General features: G+C 43.7%; 1 protein-coding gene across 2 annotated transcripts in view; it reads left to right on the top strand.

Annotated features, from left to right (window-relative positions):
• Positions 1-17,617, top strand: part of CAP2 (CAP, adenylate cyclase-associated protein, 2 (yeast)) — a 44,180-nt gene extending 26,563 nt beyond the window's left edge. For both annotated transcript variants that reach the window (XM_010138999.1, XM_010138998.1), the window contains 9 exons: positions 295-438; positions 669-754; positions 2,151-2,256; positions 12,643-12,835; positions 13,677-13,852; positions 14,904-15,027; positions 15,234-15,316; positions 16,017-16,157; positions 17,534-17,617. In XM_010138999.1, coding sequence (XP_010137301.1) covers positions 295-438; positions 669-754; positions 2,151-2,256; positions 12,643-12,835; positions 13,677-13,852; positions 14,904-15,027; positions 15,234-15,316; positions 16,017-16,157; positions 17,534-17,617 — 1,137 coding nt within the window. The remainder of the gene's footprint in view (positions 1-294; positions 439-668; positions 755-2,150; positions 2,257-12,642; positions 12,836-13,676; positions 13,853-14,903; positions 15,028-15,233; positions 15,317-16,016; positions 16,158-17,533) is intronic.
• The last annotated feature ends 2,464 nt before the right edge of the window (positions 17,618-20,081 follow it).

The raw sequence follows: 20,081 nt of genomic DNA, 5'->3' as shown, positions 1-20,081 counted from the left end.
TATCAGATGAAAAATACTCTGCTAACTCTGAGCTGGGGGGTCTCCTATGGCCCTTACCCTGGGCAGCATGTAAAACCCATGTTATTAATACTTAATGTCGGTGCATTTTGCTGCTGCAAAATGAAGGGTAATTAAAAGAGAAGGGTAATTAAACTCTTCCTTTAACGTAGAGAATACACTGACCTTTCTTTCCAATTGTTAAATCAGTGGGCAGGGAGGACAGTGTTAAACCACGGGGGTTTTTTGGACCACCCATCGTGACAGCAGTGCCTCTTTTCTTTGTTTACTTTGCAGAACGAGGTGGCAATGCTTCTCAAGCCAATATCGGAGAAGATCCAGGAAATCCAGAACTTCAGAGAAAGGAACAGAGGAAGTGAAATGTTCAACCACCTGTCGGCCGTCAGTGAAAGCATACCTGCCCTTGGGTGGATAGCAGTGGTGAGCAACACGCAGGATGGCTGCAAGGGCTCTAAATATGCTTCTGGGTGGTGTGGCCCAGCGTAGTTCCAAGTCTTTCAGACCTCGGCAGTCTCATCTGCATAGCTTCTTGGTCTACTACACCCTAGAAGGTGTTTTGTATACCTAACACATCAGGGAAGGTGTCTGACTAATATTTTACTTCCTTTCTCCTTCTTTTGTTTCCTGCTACTATGGGTTGATGGTCCTAGTCTCCTAAACCAGGCCCTTACGTGAAGGAGATGAATGATGCTGCCACCTTCTATACTAACAGGGTATTAAAGGACTACAAGCACAGGTATGTTGCCAAGCCCCAGTAGTATCTGCTAGGCAGAGAGCAGAGCATTAACCACACCAACAGGGTTCACAAAGCCGTCACAGGAAGCATTTTGAGAACTAAAAAGCATTGGATAAGATCTGCTTGCAGCAGATCTTTCCCCTCATCTTTCACCTGCAGTGAGAACGGCAGCAGCATTAGCAGCACTGCTTCTCATTCATTATAGTATTATCTGTAATTTTCAGCGTTCCAGCATCATAAGCTTATATGTGAATGCATACTTACATCTCAGCCTGTGGCTAGCTAGCTCCCACACGTCCTCGTCTCATTTGTGTGCTCATCCTGTTGCTGCTCTTGTTCTTCACTTGAAAATGTGCATTTAGATGGTAAATGTCTACAGTTGAGCATCTGATTCTCTGGCTCCCAGTTTTGGGGTTTTTTCTGTACCACTGCATTGTAATTCAAGAGCACAAGGAAGGTGCTCTAGCGCCTTGAGGAGCTGGAATGTGTCCAGAGAAGGGCAACAAAGCTGGTGAAGGGTTTAGAGAATAATTCTTTGGAGGAGTGGCTGAGGGAAGTGGGGTTGTTTAGCCTGGAGAAGAGGAGGCGCAGGGGAGAACTGATATACTGCTAGCTGAAAGGAGGCTGTAGTGAGGTGGGGGTTGGACTCTTCTCCCATATGACAAGTGACAGGATTAGAGGAAATGGCCTTAAGTTGTGCCAGGGGAGGTTGAGGTTGGATATTAGGAGAAATTTCTACACCGAGAGGGTTGTGAGGCATTGGAACAGGCTGCCCAGGGAGGTGGTGGAGTCCCCATCCCTGGAAGTGTTTGAAAGACCTGCAGATGTGGCGCTGAGGGACATGATTTAGGGATCCTGGCAGTGCTAGAGGAGCGGTTGGACTCAATGATCTTAAAAGTCTCTTCCAACTAGATGATTCTGTGATTTCTGTGAATTCACAAAAAAGTTCCATGAAGGAGATCTGTGAGCTGAAAAAGAACGTAGGTCCTTCCTATGCCCTCTTGAAGTCTAGTATAGATCTTGTTGATTTAGTACTTTTGGAGACCAGATTTTGGCTCTTGATTTTTATATCCCAGTGAAGAACAGTATTTGCTGTTGAGTTTTAATGCTTCTTTTGTTGGCTTTGAGCCTGAGCAGAGCAGTGACCACCCTTCTAGCAGGAAGCACTCTCTGCTAGAGGCGTTGTTGGTCCTTGTTTGTCCTCTGGAAGGATCTACAAGCTTGCCAGGGTAAGTAGGCCTTGGTGTTTTCAGCACTGGGCTGGCTGCCTGCTAACCGATTTTTCTGTGGCTTTAAGGCTTTAACTGATTTGTCTTTACCTGCTTTAAGCAAGAGTAGTAATGCTTTCTGGTTTTAAGTGCATTCACAGGTATCAACATTGTCTCTGGTTTTACAGTGACACACGCCACGTTGATTGGGTGAAGTCATATCTGAACATCTGGTCTGAGCTTCAGGCTTATATCAAAGAGCATCATACCACAGGTCTCAGCTGGAGTAAAACTGTGAGTAATCTTTTCCTTCTTCATGAAGAATCATAAAATACCAGTAACCAGTCTGACTTTTACTGCAGGTCATTAGCTCGATCAGTATCTTCACCAGGAACAGAAGTCCTAGTCCACAGTCTTCCCAAGCAAGCCAATAAAAGTTTGAAAGACGGGTGGAGATGTCAGGCCAGTGTGGTACAGGTGTGGGGTAAGAGGGAGGAATTATTGGGGATGATTATAGCCATAACCCCCAGCTGCAGATGGTAAGGAGGGGCAGACACCATCCTCCAGGCCTGCCACAGTAGAAGGAAAGAACAAAAACAAACCCCAAAAATTTGAAGGGCGTGTCAGACTAAAGGAAAATTGGGGCAATGTGATAGGAACAGGAGAATAATGATGGAAAGAATATGAACAAAGAGATAGTTAATAATAGGGAGAAGAAACACAAGAGCTACATACCAATTTATTACTTCCTAGATAACTGAAAGAGGGTAGATTTAGATTGAACATAAGGAAGAAATGTTTTGCGATGAGGGTGGTGAGACAGTGGCCCAGGTTGCCCAGAGGGATGGTGGAAGCCCCATCCCTGGAAGTGTTCAAAGCCAGGTTGGATGGGGCTCTGAGCAACCTGGTCTAATTGTATTAACCCGTTGGCTGAATCAGCCTGAGAATGTGGGACAAATTCAGTTTTGTTAATACAGAGAAAGAATCATCTTCACCTTTATGAGTATGGAAGAGGTGTTACAAGATAAAGATCTGTTGGAGCTGTTTGATCAAACAGGAGGAACTCTCAGTGCTGTTGAGTACTGGTAATCTTAGCCAGAAGTGTAGCTGTTGCAGATTATATTTGACTGGTCTTAAAACCAGTATCCCAGCCATCAGCTCTTTCCATTTTCCTCTCCAGTTGTGCAAGAAATTGCTGAATACAAACCTAGGTGGGACTTGTTTGTTCATACCAGCCATAGTTTGCTGCCAGTGGTGCTCATTCCATCGTGACTGATGAGCACATACATTACTGCATCCAAAGTTCTGATTTCACTCACTTTGGGTATCACTCAGATCTGAAAGTTTTCTTGTGTGGTTTAAGTTGTCAATCACGTGTCAGAAAGATTCAATCACAAATACTTTTTTATGGCTGTTTAATTTTTAAAAATTTTACTTTATGTAAGTATAAGGAAATTAGAATCCAGTAAATTCGCAGGTTGTTTAAATAGCTTGTTCTTTAAATGTTGTTTAAATATTTCTGTGAAGCTTAGTAACAAAGGCATTCAAGAAAGCAAAGAGCTACTCAAGAGATAATTTTTTTTTTTTGTACTTTTTAAAGTGAGAGTGAAAGTCACAGACTGATGCTGTCTGAAGTTCCACACAAAGGTCTGCAGATCCAGGGCCCAGACAGAAATACGCTATCTATAAAAGCCGTCAATGTATTCCAGGCACAGTTGTTAATCATTGCACACAGCGGCTTCCACTTACATGCAGCGAAGGAAAAGAAGGAAAAAGCAGCAGTTTGGGAAGGTATAAAGGAAGCGGCGCATTCATAAGAGAGAGATGTTGATGCAGAAATGCCGTTTTACTGTAGAGGGTGAGAGAAGGATAGTTTTTGGCCTAAGTACAGATTTAAAAGTACCTTAGACTGATTCATTTACCCTTTATATCTGAGAAGTTATCAGTATAAAACACTTTTAAGAAACGTATTTTGTTATTTCTAAAGAGACTGAGGAGCCAAGGAGAACATTACCTCCTGCTGCTCTCAGAGCTGTATCCTCATAGCTTGAACTGCAACAAAACCCCAGAAGCATCAGCCTAGATCAGACTGCGCTTGGGTTTCCAAAAAGGAGGGGGCAGGATTTTTCAGTGGGCAGTCAGCACCTTTACCTATAAGAAACTTGTGATAAAAGCAGATGCTTACGGATTGTTGGAGCTCTCACCGTTCTCTTTCATTCACTTTTGCTCTGGTTCTGCCAAGATGTTGGCAACTATTCCTGTTGGAACTGGCTGCTGTGGAAATCACAGGCAGTTCAAGACACAGTGGGTAAGGTCACGAGATCCGTTGGTATGGGGCTCACAGAAGGAAAGCTGCCTAGTTAAAGTGTGCGTGTTGGTGAGCAGGGTTGTCCCCGACAGTAACGTGTGTTGTCAACAGGAGCTGAAGTATTCGTGTTTGTTGATTGATCTCAGAGAAAATGTGCTTGTCAGTGGGAGACAGAGGGATCCTCAGTCTTTCCTTAACAGAGGAATTCTGTAGTTCATTCCTTTGACTGGGCAGCGTGAGCCTTCCTCTGCCACACGTACCGCGAGGTGCGCAGCAGCTCCCTGTACTCACTAGCTCTCAGCGTTGCTATCTTGACAATGGGAACAGTAGCAATTACCAGCCTCAGGGAGATCTGCGAGTTTTCATTTGCTACCAGACAGGACATTCGCAGATGTCAGTGAGTCTTACACAAAAGCCGTTAGTGTAATTAAATGTTTTAAATGGCCAGTGTAGCATTGTACCCGTGCAGCAACTGTCATTTCTGCTTGCTACAGCCTTCTGACTACAGCCGTGACAGTAACCTGTGTCTTCTTTCAGTTCGTACTCAGAAACAGGAAGTGCCCTTTTTTTTGCCTTTTTTTATCACCTAAAGAAGGGATTCTATCCACACATGGTTCTTTCTTCCCTCTCTACCCTTTTTTGGTTGTGCAAGGAAATTAACAGCTATAATATAAGCTCTCAAAAATGCCTAATAAAACGTTGTTTGCTACAAGGGCTGCAGGAGTAAACTGGGGGAGGTGAAACTTCTGCTCCTGCTCCTGCAGGTTAACTCTGCGGCAAGAACACAACCAGCGGTAATGACAGAGGGCTGTAGTTTCCTGTGCGTCAGATGAGTGTTAAGAAACAAGCCTGGCTCAGGGATCATGGTCTTGAATGTCTCTCTCAGTTGCAGGTGGATCTGCAGTGAAGTGTTTGTATACAACAGCCATTTAGGACAAATTTTGCCAGCAGGGATTATTTACAAACAGGAAATATTTACAAACTAGCAGTGAATTTCATTAGTGTTTAGCTTCTAATACAGAAATTCACTAGAATGAGGAAAGTTTGCCTTTACAAATCAAAACAAATCCTTCGGAGGAAGTCAGCATCTTTACAAGCCGTTGAGACTTATTTCTATCCTGTTCCTGTTGAAGTACCAACACAGTATCTGCAAGTCTTTTTTTCCTGATACATCATTTAAAAAACCATTTATAATTCATTAGATTGTTCTCTAAAAACACTCCTTTAAAACTCTGAATGCATTCTTGTCCAAAATCGTCGCCCCAGACATTTTCTTATAAAAAGGCCCTGCTTCTCTCTGCTGCACTATCAAAACATTTTCCTGTAATATTCATCTCTCTACATATTGCTGTAGATATACATATGTATATATGTAGATGTAGATGTAGATATTACATATCTCTCTACATTTTAAGCTGCAAAAGACCAAATTCTGCAGGCAAAAGCCTGCTATTACCCTTCCCGTACCTCATCTACGCTGTGTTGAGTTTGACTCACTAATGGAGAAACAGTTGTCGGAGCCACTTCACTGAAGCTAAAGGTCAGTCCCAGTTCCAGCCACAGCCACAACTGCAATCCCAGAGGCCCCACTCAGGTGGAAGTAAGGGCAGCACAGACACACTGATTTAAATGCCTGTATCGTGGATAAGATGTAGGCATTTTCAGAGTGCTCCAGTTTTCTCATCATAGCCTTTCCTCTCCTTTCCAGTCCCCTTCCATTTCTTCCTCTTCTCTTCCCTGTCCCTATTTCCTTATACCCTTTTGTTGAAGAGTTTGCATCCTTGACTCTCAGCGGTTTCTCTCTCAGAGAACGGGCAGTGTTCAGGTTTTGGAACACTCTCGGTTTAGAAACTGGCCCTCCTGGCAACTCTACAATAGTTGCCTCTTTTGTGGAGACTGCCTCAATTACACCCACATCCCTTGGAAACGACTGACAGTATTTGTCTTTACTGGTATCAGCGGTGTCCTTTTCATATCAGTGACCAAAGCCCGTTCAGACAGGTCAAGGGAGAACCTGGGAGGAGCTTGTTTGACAGCAGCTGTCGAAGGCAACCTGGCCTGTAACATAATGCAACCTACTTCCAGTGGAAAAGAGAGCAGGAAAAGCAAATGAAAAGTGCATAAAATGGAGAGAAAAGGAAAAGGCACATCTATTAAACTCTACTGTATTGCTAAAAGGATTGGTCTTCTTTTCACTGCGTATTTCTGTAAGTGAAAGATGGTTTAATGTGCCCATGGGAGCATGTTACTCATTGACAATTACAGTAGCATATAGTTCTCAGATGATTTAGAGGACCTCGGCTGTGTTGGGTGACAGTGAAGATGTAAGCACCATTTTAAACCCCGAACAGAAGTGTATTAAAAGAGGCTGCAAAGTTTGCAAAGTTTGAAGAATTCTGCTGAGACTCGGTACCAAGAAAAGAGGCTGGCCTGGTTTTTGCTGGGCTGTGCTTAACTCACAAAGACGACAGGCCCCGTTAAGTCAGCTCTTTCATCTCGTAAATTGTGGATCTCAGGGCAGCACAGCCCCTTGCAGACAGGTATCTTAAATACGGCGCGTAATAGAACTGTTGTGCTAAGCTACTTCTACACAAAAAACACCTTAACAAGAGCTCTGTGCCCCCGAGTCTCAGTCCACCTGTTCCCAGAGGCTGATACATGATATTTTGAGCCTCATGATTCTTGTCTGTGGCTGTGTATATGTATGAAAAGAACAATACCGAACGCTGTAATCATTTTAGGTGTGAAACTAGGATTACTAGAAAGGGGGAGGGGGAGAAAACAGGGGTATCCTTTTTTTTTTGAGGATAATGTAGCCCCCATTAGAATTCCTGTTTACCTGCTGCCATGAAAAGGCGGCTTTCCAAAAAATTAAGGGATTTTACGCATCTGTCTAAGCCACTTGTTGCCCCAGCCACAAATAGATACTTACCCCTTCACAGGATGACCAGTAGGTACTATATATTACACGCATGCATGTATCTTTTATTCATATGCATTATATAGATGTTTATAACCTGCTTGTCCTGAGTAAATATGACCACTGCAGCTACAAGAAATGTGTGTTCATTCACGTGCTCCACAGCAGGTTCCCACCACGGGAACTTTGTTCCGCACAGTTTCTGTGCTGCTGGATAAACTCAGAGGGACATCTGGGTGTTTCTGTAGGCCCTGGCACATAAGCTCCTCGTATCCCCAGAGACACAAGCCTCTGGCTACAGCTCCTTGCTGCCACAATACTACAAATACCGGAGCGGTGACATGGAAGGGTAACCCAGGGAATCAGTCAGCCAGAATGGCTCAGGATCTTATTTGTGATAAGACGTAAAAAGAAATTCTTACTGTCTCTCAACAGCTGGGTTTAGACCTAAAGACACATCAGGCTGTGTATGGCCACCAAAAATTACTGACAGTGTGGCATCCACAGCGCGTGGGTTATGTACAAACAGCATTTTGTTTCTCTAACAAGACTGGCTGCTGCCCTGTGCTTTAGGAGAAACGTGCTGTAGCAAGGCCCAGCTTCTCAGAGGCAGAGGGCTTCACTCACCTCTGCTATTGTTTCAAGGGAATTAAATGAGATTTAACATACACTACTTTTAACCAGCCAGCTGCCTCAACTTAAACAGCCATTTGTTTCCTCCAGTGAGTCAGCTAGGTAGTCAGCAAGGAGAACAAGAGGAGTACCTCACCCTTCTGCCAACTGTACGAGATAAAGGTAGAAATACAATATACCTGGGGGCTGTACTGCAGTCCCGCAGGCTCTTGCACAGTGATGATATGCATTTATCAGGCCCAGCTCCATCAGCATCTTCAGACACTGTCACTGGAGGAAGCAACTGAGCCACAGTCAGTGGAAGTGCAGGTGCCTCCCCAGCAAGGAGCAATCCCTGACCCATTCTGTCACCCCATTCAGAGCATGGTTTAGCTGGAAGTTGAAGACATTTTTTTTCCCTTGGATGAAACTTCTGTACTATTCCATCCCCTGTGGAGCTGTTACTACATGGCCGCAGGACCTGTATCTCCTGTTCTTGATAAGACCTTACTCAGAGAATTACATTGTCCCCCGTTTCTGAAAGCTCCAGCAGCAAGGTTTAAAGCACATCAAGTTCACTATGATACAAACCCAGCAGGTTAAAATTAATGGCTTATTTTTGCGTGACACTGTCACAAAGTCAGGGTGAAGCTATCTACTCTCCTCATAAGCCTTACACGGGGTGTATTTGCAAACGAGAGAAAAGTGACCACACCAACATGTTAATGGGAATAGTCGGCTACCAGCATAACTTGACGTGACGTCTGCAGACACCAGAGCACTGAGACCAGCAGCTGTTACCAAGGCAAACAGCTGAATTAAAAGAGGAAGAAAGGCAGCTTGCAAGTAACTGCCTTTGCTGGTCCAAATGGCTCTTAATACTCGTTGTGTAAAGATACACCATTATTAACATCTGCTTGAAGTTAATCTGGAGAGTTGTTTGCAAATAGCCAAGCTGGTGAGCACCTGCTGCTTTAGGATAGATGAACTTTTGTGGGCATATAACATGCCATTTCATCCCCAGCAGCTCTCACAAACACCACCCTGTACGGAACCAAAATTAATGGACTTTGTGAAGGGCACTTCCGTTGAAACTGGATAGGACAGTACACAAGTATTGCCAGATACCAGAACAGTTTAAGAGGCTGCTTCAGAAATGTTCTAAAGCCTGAGGGTCTAAGTGGTCTTAGAAGAGTGACTAAGGAAAGCAAACCAATTGCCAGTGACTTAGGTGGTGACTCAGAGGTCTATGTTTTAACAGAGGTCAAAGCTAATCAAGAAATGAAAGTTCCTGGCACCACTTCACTAGGCTGCTGTTAAAACTGCCCTTTGTGTCAGCGTGTTTGAGTGCAGCACAGGTCCCATCCCTCTGCACACAGGGAATGCGAGAAGTGCAACGTGTTTCTGCATTTCCAGTTCATTCCTGTGCTTTCTGTCCCCTGTAAGAGCTTCCCTGAGCCACTCTTCCCACAAAGATCTTCACCTCACTTGAATGTTTGTTTGATTTCAGCTAGGTAAATCAGAATGGCAAAGAAAAGAAGACAAAAGCCAGTGTGAGACTGAACCCCTCTTTACAGCAAGTCTCTGCACATCCCCTCATTACTGAGACTTTCTGCCTTTTCCATGTTCTATTTCAAAGGGGCATTGTCCTACTGAATGTTTTCAGGCCGTGAAATGGTAGATCTACAGTGAAGCATTTAGTCCCTCCCTGTATTTTAGCGACCCTTTTTCCTTTGATTTGTCCGTCAATTTTCCCTGGTCTGATTTATGATCAAAATTGTTTGCAGTTTCTCATAGATGTTCCAACATAATTGAAAATATCATGATACAGTATCTGTTAGCTTGTGTAACTGCAACTCCAGACGTAAACTAGACAAGAATTTGCCATACAAGAGAAAAGTTAACCACAAAGGTTCAGTCCATCTCTTATTTCTGTGACTGCACAAAACTAAGAGGAAAAGTGGGAAGAGTGACTAAGTTCCAGGTGTCCTCTGAGACCTTGTGACAGCTCCTGTGTTCTTAATTAGATCTAACTCATAGTCTTGAGCTCAGGAGAGAGAGCCACTGCCTTTGGAGGTGTGACCAGGCCTCTAAAGAAAAGAGGCAGATGAGCAGTGTGGGTGCAAGGGATAAATTTTTTCCCTCCTCCTGAAACCCGCTCAAAGGACTAGAATGTCTTCACTCCTCCGGTCAAGGGTTGAGATTTTTGACTAGACTTGTCTTTTCGTCAGCACTGCTCTAGAGTGCTGCTCTTTAGATGTGCTGATGAACACGAATCCTTTCCTACCTCTGCTCTTGAACAGTAAATAAGACATTCTTCAATCATACAAAACCACATCCAATCTCGACTCATATATTTAAAATCCTTCCTTTTTGCCTGTACCTTCACAAGAAAGTTCTTTCAGAGTTCTGGGAGAGACATACAGGTAAATCCCTCTGAGTTTTGCATCCACCTTGATTACGTAGACCCTCCCATATTTTTGTTGCGTCCCAGTTTCGCTGGGACACATAGGATCAGTTTTCTGTTCAGAAGAGCTGCACCTCTGAGCAGGCTGCAGCACCCAATTCAGTGATAACAAAGCTGACAAGACACTTTGCTTTTGCTTGTGGCCAGCCATGATATTTGAGTCTACCCAGGTAACTGCTACATCTTTTCTTTCCTTATGCATCTTTGCAGCCTTAGCAGAATTTAATTGGTGTTAATTCCAGATGAACGCATGAGTCTTACAGGCAGAAGTTCCTGGAAAATCACAGCCTTGCATTTATGCAGGTGGAAGCAGTAAGGTATGTTTGGGCAATCAGGTGGCAACTGGGAATTTGGGAAACCAGATTTTTATCTCAGACTGCAAGTTATTAACCACTACTACTATTAATCTCCTCCCATAACGCATATATAATTCATAACTGCATGTTCACACCGCGCTGTGAGCGGTGAGTGCCATTTCTGGTAGCTGCGTATTTTAAAAAGCCCTGCAAATGCAGTGTTTATAAGTCCGGGTAACCAGGACGTCGTGGATTCAGTTGCTATAGTTGCAGGCAACAGAAAGGGAAGATCTCTACGGCACCTCAGGCAGCAACGACTGATTGTGCCACTAAATCCACTGCCATTCGTTTTTTTTATTACTGGAATTCACAGTTGTGCTGCCGCTGCCGCAGGTCACATCGCGGGCATTAGCAGAGGCGGGAGGACAGGCACTGTCAGTTGAGGGCCCAGAGAAGAAGTTGTCCCCAGCCAAAAACAATCACCTGTAACTACTGAGCACGTAAGCAGAATGTGCCAATAGAGGGTGCACCTTAAGAGGTTAATTAATATCATTCTCTTTCGACACTAGTCTAGTTAGGGTCGTAATGACTAAGAGGTTTGAATGCTGTTACTTACTCACACATGCCAGGCTTCTTTTTTTTTAAAAAAAAAAAATAAAGTGTGTCTGAAGAGTAAGGAAAAAAGAGCACATGGAGCTCAGCCTCTTTTCCATTATCAGTGGGAGATTACAAGCCAGAACAAGTTCACTTTATAAAAAATAGTCACAGGTTTCATTTGTGGGAGATGCATGAACTAAAAGGACACTTTGCTGTTTCAGTTCAGCAGAAAGCAGAAAGAAGCGGCATCAGAAATGGTTACAGACATCTCTGAGTCCAGCTAAGCACCATCTATTCCCAGTATCAATTACCAGGGGTGCACTTTACCAGCGTGTATCTCTGCACAAAGGTAGAGAGTGAGAGGAGCTGCGACTCTCCAAGTCCCTGTCATTTCCCCACCTGATAAATAGGTACTAGGGCAGCGCACAACGTCTGTGCGTAGACAGCTAAATTCATCAGAACCGATCCAATTTGTCACAACGGTTCTTACACAGCAGTCGCTGCGCAGCTGCAGAGAGGTAGGATCAGAGTGACCCTCAGTGGCAAGACAGAAAAAGTGGTTCTTGGTTTCTCAGGTTCTATCTAACATATATTATTAGGATGCACACAGTTTTAATCAGATCATTATTAGTAGTTTCTCTGTTTGATGATAGTCTATGTAAGCTTTATAATTCAGACCAAAACATGCACCTTTAATTAGGAAAGAAAGATTGGATTACTTACTTTACTGAGATCCCCCTCACTCAAAACTTAGTGCTGTGATCTCCTGCAACTGGAAAAAAAAAAAAAGAATTTGAGAAATTCTTATAACCGATACTTAGCAATATCAAAAGGGGGAGGGGTCAGGAGGACGGGGCCAGACTCTTCTCAGTGGTGCCCAGCAACAGGACAAGGGGCAACAGGCACAAACACAGCAAGTTCCACCTGAACATGAGGAGAAACTTCTTTGCTGTGAGGGTGGCAGAGCCCTGGCTCTGCCCAAGGGGGTTGTGGAGTCTCCAGCTCTGGAGAGATTCCAAACCCACCTGGACACCATCCTGGGCACCCTGCTCTGGTGACCCTGCTCTGGCAGGGAGTTGGACTGGATGATCCCCAGAGGGCCCTGTCAGACCCCACCAGTGGGGGATTCTGTGAAATTGAACTAAAACTTCCCTTTTATGTAATTAAACACTGAATAAATGATGGAATCTTTACTATTAAAGACCTTTAGCATCAGTGACAAGCATTTGAGAGAACTCTTTTAGATGGAACAGTGCTGCAGTCAGGGAGCGCTGGGGGCTCTCAGGCTTTCCAGCCTCGCCAGCTTTGAGACAGGGAACAATTTATACCATTACGTTCAATTTTGGTGACAGAAATTCTGAGCCTGTGGCTCCGAGAGTCACTCAAACTCACAGTGTTCAAGGATGTTAATAAATAAGAGTTATCGTAACACAATGTTCTTTGAAACATATGTAAGATAATCTCTGTCTATCTCAAACAGGGTCCTGTGGCATCACCCATGTCTATGCGATCTGTTCTAACAAGCGGGTCATGCCTCTCCCCGCCACCACCGCCACCACCGCCGCCGCCTGGACCTCCCCCCATCTTTGATACAGACACCGTAAAGGACGAAGGAACTGCATCTCGCTCAGCCCTGTTTGCACAGCTTAACCAGGGAGAGGCCATTACCAAAGGTCAGGAGAAAAGAAATCAGATTTTGGTCCATCAAGAGCTCCTATATGTATTAACCCAACTCCCACTGCATATTAAGGTACCTTTAAGCAGCTCGGGTCTTTCTGAGGCGTGCACCGAGACTGCAAAACCAACACCTCCAACAGCACCCAAATATGTTCAGCATACTGGAAATCACTACCATTTACACAGAGGCATCCTTCTAATTTTAAGGCAGCCAAGCTGGACATCTCCAAGCCCCAGTAGCTGGTGAACCTCTAAGTTGCAACTGCAATAAAAATTTATCCCCATTCCTGACTCACATTCAGTGTTTCAGAATAAAACAGGTGAAAAGGCATGGCTGACAGCTCAGCGTGGGGCACAGCAACAAAGCCTTTTGTATTGACATTGGATGGTTGTAATCAAAGTGGATTACTTGGATGTTTGGGAGTTTAAATACATACGATCGATATATCTGCCTTAAAGGTAGATATATCTGCTGCAGGGATAGGTCAAATATTGTCATACGTTAGAAGTATAATCTCATTTTTATGGATGGAAAAATATAACAAGCTCTCAGAGCTTGCTACAGACAGAGAAGGACTAGAAGACATTGCGGCAAAGGTGCTAAGACAGGCATCCAGAGTGGAAGAGGACAACATGCTGGAAATATGTAGGCAGTTACGCTTTAGGTTGTAACCCAGGGAAACCCTGAGAAAAAAAACCCCATGTAAACTCATGTAAATTCGCAGAATAATTTAACACAGTGACAAATGAACCTTTCCTGCTTAAATATGAACACCCTTAGGACTAGAAAAAAGACTCTCTTTCATAAATAACCTGTTTTAAAATTTTCTTTTTTAGGGCTTCGTCATGTCTCTGATGACCAGAAGACTCACAAGAACCCCAGCCTACGTGCCCAAGGTCCCTCTGTTCGTTCTCCAACAAAAAGCCATACTCCAAGCCCCACCTCTCCCAAGAATTCCCCACAGCAGAGCCATGCCCCTGTCTTGGAGCTAGAGGGAAAGAAGTGGAGAGTGGTGAGTTCCAGCACCTCTTCTGAACTGCACCCCGCACATCACAAACCAGGCTGAGCGCTGAAATGTCTTGCAAAAGGCTGCCCGTGATCCAGATGCAACTAAACCGGGCTGAGTCATGCATTGCTCTGCCTTGCCACCATTTAACCGTTACTTTTCTGTAGCATCTAAAGTGAGTTAGTTTCTTTTTAACAACGATAATTCATCTTATCTGGCAAATGTCAAAACCGCATAAAAATTCCTTGCACAATCAGACAATCCCCCAGAAGCAAGTCCAGTGGAGGACCCCAATTAAAACCTCTTCTTGCAGGCCACTTGTGCAAGCGAGAGGTAACGGTGTTATCACAGAACACTTTCTCCAGCTTTGTTAACCAGTGCAGTTATACGTTTATTTTTCATCACCCATTCCACACAAGCATGTCTGCCATGCTTAAAAATACTGGAGGTTTTCCTTTTGCTCAGTCTACAGATAGAAAAGATAGATTTGTTTAAAGTTTGGGAGTTGACTTTTGTAGCCATAGACCAAAGAATGCATGAGTGAAGATTCACGTGACTGTTTGTTAAAAGAGGGAGGAAACCATACCAACAAAATTGGCCTCTCATGCTTCATCAGGAAATTTCTTCCCCTATTACTCACTGTATATGGCAATGCCTGCCCCGGTTCCCAACACACTACACACACCATTAGTTAACATTTGGGGGAACAAAACCTGTCTCTGTTTTTCAAGGTGCTGGTCAAAATTGGATGGGAGCCAAGCAACAGGTTTGTGAGTTTTTTAAGTGGTTGGGAATATAACATCTTTACTACTAAGTTAACGGGTTTGGTCCTGGTCTATCCTAAGTCCTTCAGTTGTGCAGCTCTAACATAGACACGTGTCATCTCAGGGTGAATGAGGTGAAGTGTCGGATCACCGGACACATCAGATTTTTAAGCCCCAGGAAGGATATTGCTGTGTTGTAACTGAAGATGCACTGACTCGAGGATAAGTGGTACTAAACTCTGTCTGACTGCTAGCTAAAGATAACCCATTAAATAAACTTTCTTTTGAAACAGGAATATCAAGAGGATAAGAATGACCTGGTCATTAACAACACGGAACTCAAGCAAGTGGCCTACATTTTTCAGTGTAACAGATCTACACTTCAGATAAAAGGAAAAGTCAACTCAATCACTATTGGTGAGTGAGAGTTCAGCCAGGCTTTAAATGCCACTCCTGAAAAACCTGACTTGGTGATGAATAATGTCTCTGAATCGTTCCATTCACGCCAGTGGGTTGATCACGAGTGAAGTCTCTCGCGATGCAGAGCAAGGCTGGGAGTTTTCAGAGTTAATGTAGCAGGTGCACGTGGGTTTGCCTTTACCTTGCCTCTCTGTTTATTTTAGACAACTGTAAAAAGTTTGGCCTTGTGTTTGACAACGTTGTGGGCATCGTGGAAGTGATCAATTCCAGGGACATTCAGATTCAGGTAAATACCTGTTTGAATAGCAGAGCAGAGAACAAGGAGGGGAAAAAGCCCAGTGTGTAGCTACCAGAGATTTTAAAAACTCACCGGAGCACAACAAAAAGAAGAGATTAATGCCTCCAAATGTATCTTTACATGCAGTAAGTTCTGCTGATGTGTTTAGAAAATGCCTGTGGAAACTATTGAGCATCGCTGATCAAATCTCCCTTAGCCCAGCCCCTTCTGGTTCCAGTGAAGCTGAGAGATCTATGCACTGTAAGAACTGGTACTTCTGGCCCTGATCTTCTTGCTTTCCCCAGCCCCCCCCCAGCTTCTCGTGCTTCTGCACACCAGCAAAACATGGGAGGGTGCAAAGTCCTTGATTCCTTAGCAACAGCTAAACCCATCAGTGTATTATCAGCATTCTTCTCATACCAGATCCCACAGTGAACCCAAAACACGGCCCTGTTCTACCTACCAAGAAGAAAAACGAGCTCTGCCCCAACCAAAACCAGGACAATACTCTGAGTTTGCTCTTGTATTTAGATCTTTGTTGTCACCACCAAGAATTTTCACGGTGTCTAACAAACCAAATACAAGCCTCATGCAGGCAGCTGAGACATAGATCAGATGGTGGCAGCCAAAATTAGACCTTGTTGGCAGGCAACAAGGATTTTATGAACAGTATCTTTGTGTTTGATATTAAGTAGATTTTATTTTGCAGGTGATGGGGAAAGTGCCAACCATTTCTATTAACAAAACCGAAGGCTGCCACATCTACCTCAGTGAGGAATCATTGGATTGTGAGATTGTGAGTGCCAAGTCATCCGAGATGAACATCCTCATCCCTCAAGATGGTGATTATGTGAGTGAGATATTTTTAAAACTTTCCTCCCCCTTCCCCGCTAATCTTGGTCACTAACAGCACTGAAACTGCTAGGAAAGAAACTAACAAACCATCATACATCACCAAAAAGTGATCTGAAGCAATGTCCCGGTATCTCAGCTATCACTGCAGGAAGAACTCCTGGGGCACAAAGTAATTTCAAAGACCAGGCATGGTGTTATTTCTTTCTACTCTGATAGATGACGGCTTCAACTCCTGTCCATTTAATCTTCTTTTTTGATATCTAAACAAAATCTCCCAAAGAAATTCACTGTGCACAAGAGCACTCAAGCCTGAAGATGATGATGCTAAAACTAAAACATAGTACTACTGCAGATGAAATTAGTACAGGATAATATACTTGTTTTTTCCTAAAGCTGTTGATACACGAGTAGCATCTGTCATACTCTGGCATTTTCAACACACATCCTTAAAAACCACTTAAAAAGGTGCATTTTCTAGGCTCCTTTTCTGTTCTGAAAGATTTTCATATTATGCCCAGTGGCATATCTAGTAAAGTCATGCTCTGTCACCTCACACGCTCGCAAGGGATCGTGCAGGCCAAGGGCACTTGTAATAGTATCCTGGTTTTCCTCAACAGTGTTGAAACTGCGCTGAATGGCCACAAACGGAACGTCAACTTCTCCTTTACATTTTAGGCTGGAGTTTTGTTTTGGTAGAGGGGTTTACACTTTATAAAAGAAAATATGTAATGAGAATTTTTATGCTCCACATTTCCAAACGTGGTTGCTGGATGCCCAGCTTCAGGTAACTGAAAAGTAATGATTTTCAGTGGGCTCATACACATGTCTTTTAAAAAAAGGAAAAAAAGGTCCTTTTGGCCAGTGTCACCTCAAATCACAGTAACGTCTGAAATTACCGGCCATCAAAACACCTATTTGAGGTCTGAATTAAAAAAACCCTTCTCTTGACATCGTTTTTTGTTTACTGGAACAGAGAAAGACCCCACGACATCTCCCATCCTTCCACCGAATACATGCTTTTGTCCCTAAAATCAGACTCCTGGCTTAATCCCCACAACGAAATCCTTTCTGCTGTCTTCCAGCCCAGACACTGATGGAATCTAAAGTCATTTCTGACATGAAGTTTATTTCCTTGGTTGTTCCCTGTAAGGGGGTGAGAGGGATTATTGCAAAGCAGTATTCGGCGCTGGGCAGCAACAGGGCTTTTCCCTGTGTGGCATTCTGAAACAGCTTCCTCGGGTAATGAAGAAGCTTCCCTCTAATCCTGGCGTGTCTGAGCTCTCAGTGCTTTCTCAGTCATGTGGCACTAATCGTTTCCACGAGGTATCCGCTGTTTATTTAACCATCCTTGTTGCTTTTGTTTCTGACCAGAAAGAATTTCCGGTTCCTGAACAGTTCAAGACAGCGTGGGATGGATCTAAGTTGGTCACTGAACCTGCAGAGATTGTGGGTTAACTTCCTAAGGCCACGCAGCACTGGCTGACGGGGCCGGACCGCAGCCAGCATCCACACAGCAGCAATGTCAAGAAGCCGCAGCAGTTCACACTGCTGTGACAGGCCTTCAAGCGTTAGCTCTGCATGCCACAAACAGCAGCACCTCTGGCACTCTTTTGTTAGGCAGCCCGGCATTGTCCACGTTTCCACACAGTTTGCCTTCACATACGATTTTAATTCTAAATGGTTTCACGCGAATGTGATAGATTAAACCCGCCACCCTCCAGTCACACCGTCGGTTTGAAACCCTGTGTCCGTTAAAGCCAAAAGACTGCATGACACCTGTGTTACCATCCGGCACCAGTGCATTCCTTTCCACGTGTCAGCACAGAGACCCTAAGAGGGTTATTTTCACCTGTTGAGCGATTCCTGTATGAGGCAGTAAAAACATGCCCCTAGAAAGCAGGCAGCTCCTTGCAGCCCTGTGGCAATCACAATGGGGTTCGTTTGAAACAAGCAAAAAGGACAATTTTCAGCAATACATTTTGCTAACGGAAGATTTTAAAAGTCCGGTATTTTAATCAACACTTTTCTAATATGTATATTTAGAAGATCCCAATGTTTTCTGTGGGTAAGATTTTATGACGGTTCACAGACTTGCTGTTGCCCTCTCATTTCTTGCAAATTAGGGATTCTTTCTACACTGAAGTCTCATCTAGGCAAATCATTTGGAGGCTTTTTGCTTCTTGGGTTTCTTTCTTTTCTTTTCCTTTATTATCGTTCTTTACCATTTCCCGTTGCATCCTATTCAGAAAGCTGAGGGAGGCAGCATATATGTCAGATAGTTTCCTACCTAATAACCTTCCTCTAAAATACTGCTATTGCAGCTCATATTCATTACAAATATCTGCCTGTTTCTTCCCACACTGCAGGACTTACTCAATTTCAAATATGTCCACCAAGCAAAAGCCATAGTTTTATGTCAGACTTATTCTGAGCCCAAATAAAGGGGTAATCTTCTGTTTAGCTCTTTGATTCTACTTTCTAGTCCCTCTTGTAGGTGCTTTTTTAACGAAGGTGGAGTGTCGTATACATTTGTACTATTTCAGCAGAGAGTATGAATAAAATTTTAAGAGATTAAAAAGCCAGCTTATTGTTTTTAATCACTTGTAAGACTTTGTAACAGTGAAATCACAGTGAGACGCTTGCAGAGCTAGTTACAAGCTAAATTTTGTGCCTAATTTACCTTGAAAGTACGTTAATTCTTGAGGGTTTTTACGTATATCTTTGATTGTAAACCCTATACGATACAACCAGTAGTGCTCATTCCGTAAGGTTTTGCTATCCGGTGTTTAATCTATGTGTATAATGTGTTTGCTTTAATACGTGCCATTTTTTCAACAGTAAACTTCTTATGAAATAAAAAGGAAAACGTACTTGTTTAAATACGGTTGTTTGGAACTTGCTCCATCCACTGCAGCGTTGGTCCTATACGCTCTCGTCTCTTTAAATTATGTGTCAAAAGCTTGACTGAGAAAAAGTAGCTCCTCCGCCCATCTCTGTAAGCATTCTCACTTCTGCTGCCGTAATCCACCTGACAAGGCAAAGCAAACCTCAAGTTTCACGCCTGTAACTTCAGTGACAGCCAGAGAATTGAGCTTTTCATGATCCTCACTTCTAGGTCCACCTGCATCTCCCAGAGGTTATGTCTAGGGAGATGATCGTGACCTGGCAGAAGTTTATCGGGTTTGCCTTTGATTTTTAGCTCTTCCCTATATGGCTTTGGGTGGTCCCTCCTGTGTTTTCAGGTCGTTCTGACCTGAAATACTGACTCTTGGTTTTTATCCAGCATCAAAGAGGGATCAAGGCATTAAGCAGCAACAGGAAGCCACCAGAGCTATGATACAAAACCAGTGTCACATGTTTGATGATCAACAGAAACCAGCGGGGCAGCTCTCAATCACTACACAGGCAAATTCTTTTAGTTCCCCCTAGGGATTTAAACACACACACACACACACCCCCCCCCAAAAAAAACCCAACCAACCAACCAGTGTGAGGGCTGGTCTGATTCTTCTTTTAAACATCCCAGAGCACCTTGTAGCTACACCTCCCCAACACTCACATTCCTGCAACACGCAAGCCCCAAGCACATTGTTTTTGATTGGTTTCTTAACAGGACAAAGTCTTATGCAGCAAGAGTGCGTGCCTGACAGGCCGAACACCCCCAGGAACATTGTCAGAGGGCAGGGGTTGAAAAGATAAGAAAGATGACCTTGCATGGACAGACCCAAGGGAGCTGCTTCAACTAGGAACCTGTTTTTAACTTCAAAAAGATATCAACAAAATAAATTCAGGGTTCTGAGTCTACTCTACATGAATTTGTGTACAAGTTAAAAAAATCATCTGAAAAACCAAGCGTATCTTGGGATCGAAACAGTCAACGAGCTGCAGAATGATGGTTTGATGAACCGTCCCACCCATG

Source organism: Buceros rhinoceros, unplaced genomic scaffold (assembly GCF_000710305.1).
Source record: "Buceros rhinoceros silvestris isolate BGI_N320 unplaced genomic scaffold, ASM71030v1 scaffold19906, whole genome shotgun sequence".
NCBI classification, from domain to species: domain Eukaryota; kingdom Metazoa; phylum Chordata; class Aves; order Bucerotiformes; family Bucerotidae; genus Buceros; species Buceros rhinoceros.
The sequence above is the reverse complement of the archived record's forward strand: the minus strand, read 5'-3'. Positions and strand labels throughout refer to the sequence as shown.